This window comes from Centrocercus urophasianus, unplaced genomic scaffold (genome assembly GCF_019232065.1).
Source record: "Centrocercus urophasianus isolate 14NV4802_14NV808 unplaced genomic scaffold, USGS_Curo_1.0 seq_726, whole genome shotgun sequence".
Lineage (NCBI taxonomy): Eukaryota > Metazoa > Chordata > Aves > Galliformes > Phasianidae > Centrocercus > Centrocercus urophasianus.
The window spans coordinates 613-3713 of NW_024885340.1; the positions used below are offsets into that span (position 1 = coordinate 613).

A 3101-nucleotide genomic window follows, 5' to 3' on the forward strand; every position below is an offset into this window, starting at 1 on the left:
AGACCTGGATCAGGTCCCCTCTCAGCCTTCTTTTCTCGAGGCTGAACAGACCCAGCTCACTCAGCCTTTCCTCATAGCAGAGATGCTCCAGGCCCTTCACCATCTTTTGGCCCTCCGCTGGACTCTTTCCAAGAGATCCCTGTCTTTTTTGTACTGGGGAGCCCAGAACTGTACGCAGTGCTCCAGATGAGGCCTCACCAGGGCAGAGCAGAGGGGGAGGATCACCTCCCTCGACCTGCTGGCCACGCTCTTTTAATGCACCCCAGGATGCCATTGGCCCTCTTGGCCACAAGGGCACACTGCTGGCTCATGGCAACCTGTCGTCCACCAGGACACCCAGGTCCCTCTCAGCAAAGCTCCCCTCCAGGAGCTTCTTCTTCTAAGCCCCCATGGAGACCCAGAAGCAGACCTCCTCCAGTAGTCTGCCCACGTGAACAGGACACTGCCACTCTTACTTGTGTCTTTGCCCATGTTACCTTCAAGCTTCTCAGCTCTGAAAATTCAGTTCAGTCAACAACTTCCAAGCTTCTCACAGGGCAGCCTTCTGCCTGGGGGAATCATCGGGCACAGATGTGCACCTTTAGGGGCTGCACCTGGGGCTGGAGAGGGGCTGTGGCCCTCCTATAAAAGCAGCCCAATGTAGTAAGTGATTGCTCTGCTTGAGCTTGCCTAAGGAGAGGCTGAGATGAGTGCAGAAGGTGGGAGGATGCGTGGTCGTGCTTCCTCCTCTGGTGACAAGAAGTCCAAGAAAAAGCCTAAGAGAAAGGAAACTTATTCCGTCTATATCTACAAAGTACTGAAGCAGGTGAGTAATTATTTCCGTTCTATTAAGAGCTGTTTTGCATGTGAAGTTAATTCTGCCCATTGCATTTAATCCTATAAAGGAGAAGAAAGGAAAATTTGCTTTTAAATGAACTTGTGAAGACAGTGTATGGGAGAGCCCTGGCTGAATCTAATGTGGGGAGTGGGAAAGGATCTTCCAGTAGGTGATGAGAGAGTTCTAGATCAGAAGAGGATTCCTAGAATGAACCCTGGTGTGTGACTCTGCATCAGGCAGTAACAGCGGAGTTGCTGGGGCAGGAGGAGCTGCTGGCCTTGTGGGCAGGAACTGAGATCTTCTTATCTTTCTGGAGGCTGGGAGAGTGGATGGACTTCTGGAGAGAAGGAAAGGCGTGTGAGAGGTGGCTGTGACTTGGAGCAGGGTGGCATTCCCCCAGCCCTTGCCGGTTTGTTTCCCCTGAGGGCCTGTGCAGACTCTCTTATCAGGACATCTATTTGGGCTAAAGGGATCGGCCACCAACGTGAGATGCATGGTCACAGCTATTTCTCCCCGGAGATACAAAGGGTGGCCCCGTTCTTCTAAGGTTAGTGTAGCCCTACTGCCTGTCGGATGGTAGATGTATGTGACAGTGCTTCGTTTGCACCTTGCAGGTGCACCCTGACACAGGAATCTCCTCCAAGGCCATGAGCATCATGAACTCGTTTGTCAATGACATCTTTGAGCGGCTGGCAGTGGAGGCGTCGCGCCTGGCTCAGTACAACCACCGCTCCACCATCACCAGCAGAGAGGTGCAGACGGCCGTGCGGCTCCTGCTGCCTGGTGAGCTGGCCAAGCATGCTGTGTCCGAAGGCACCAAGGCTGTCACCAAGTACACCAGCAGCAAGTGATGCTGTGTTGCAATAAAGCTTCCTGCTCTGACTGCACTCTGTCTGTCGTGGTGCTGTGAGGGCCGTGCAGCTGCTGTTGGGTGTTTCCGGAGTACAGTGTACAAAGGGCTTGCCTTAACCAGACCTGGAGGGGTGGTGCTGTTCAGAAAGGCAAAGTATGGTTTTAAATTGCTGCCAGCTACTCTGAGAGGTGTTAAGTGGAACCTGGTCTGCTGGAGGGTGCGTTGGGTGGACCTTAATAGGCAACCCAGAAAGAGGATGGAGCACACACCTGCCGTGGCTTATCCCACAAGTACTGATCGAATTGTTTTCCACATACTCCTCTTTAAGATGTGGAAACCTCAGAGGGGGAAGGGAGGGAAAAAAGCTGGGTAAAAAGCCAGTGAAGTTACTGCGGTACCTGAATGTTCTGCAGTGTCTTCTGCTGCACCTCTAACAATTCATCTGTGGTCTCACCCCAACACAGTGTGTGAGGATGAACTACGCACTGGGCCTGGCAGCGGGCTGCTCTTTAAGGGCTTGCCCTCATCGTAAGCATGATGAGCAGATGGGGGAAGCTTGTGCTGACATCGTACTTAGCAGGAGGGAAACTGTAAGTCATATTTTCTGTCGAGTTAGTATTGAGGGAGGAGGACTGCTTCAGTTTTCCAGAAGCTTAACTGCTGTTCAGAAGGTTGGCTTTGGATGAAGGGGACCCGAAAGCTGATCTGAGAATCAAACCTGGTTCAGAGAAAGCTGCAGTTGGGGTGTTGATAGGAGGTGCAACCAAAAGGTAGTGCAGATGGCAGGTAGAAAGTGCTGACTGTCAGCATAAAGTTTAAACTGCTGTAGGTGGTGAGTGAGTACAGGATTCTCCGTACAAGGACAAAAAAAATCCTGGGATGACAGAACAAGCAGTAAATGAGATCATTTATTTATTACAGACTTATATTTAATCAAATCTTGTGGTTTTTAATAAAAAAACTACAAGAAAAACCCCAAAATGTCTACTTACCTGTGAGCAAGGTGTCAAAGAGCAGTTGAATGTGGCAAACACCCCAAGATCAGCATGTCCAAAACTGCTGGTAATGCAGCAGAGCAGTGACCCCTTCGAACGTGTGGAGAACTGCAGTAACAGAAAATGTTCTGTAAAGGCTTCTTACTGCACTTTGTTGCTTAGAGAGGAAATGTTCCACTCCGGGGAAGATGACAACGTGGCTGGGTGTGGATCAGTTATCCTGGTATTTGTTCCAGCCAAAACAAATGCTGCTTTAAGGCTTGCTTGATATTAAACTAAGAGATTGGAACGTGCAGTTAAGTGGTTTATGGAAAGAAGATCTTACCAAGTATTGATGGATAATGGCATAAGCTTGTCATCTTTAATTTGTGGTCTGTCTTGGCTTTAATTAGCTCTGTATGTCATCTAGAGCAGCTGGTAGCAGGTGGAGACCTTT

General features: G+C 49.9%; 1 protein-coding gene across 1 annotated transcript; it reads left to right on the top strand.

The window, feature by feature from the left end:
* The first annotated feature begins 685 nt into the window (after positions 1-685).
* On the top strand, positions 686-1668 carry LOC122170588 (late histone H2B.L4-like). Its single transcript, XM_042837570.1, has 2 exons — positions 686-805; positions 1432-1668. The coding sequence occupies exons 1-2, from the start codon at positions 686-688 to the stop codon at positions 1666-1668; spliced, it is 357 nt and encodes a 118-aa protein (XP_042693504.1).
* Positions 1669-3101: the final 1433 nt, after the last annotated feature.

Coding starts and splice junctions, on each gene's coding strand:
- LOC122170588 (XM_042837570.1), top strand. CDS start 686: ATGAGTGCAGAAGGTGGGAGGATGCGTGGTCGTGCTTCCTCCTCTGGT. Junction 806..1,431: donor TCTACAAAGTACTGAAGCAG/GTGAGTAATTAT, acceptor TGCACCTTGCAG/GTGCACCCTGACACAGGAAT.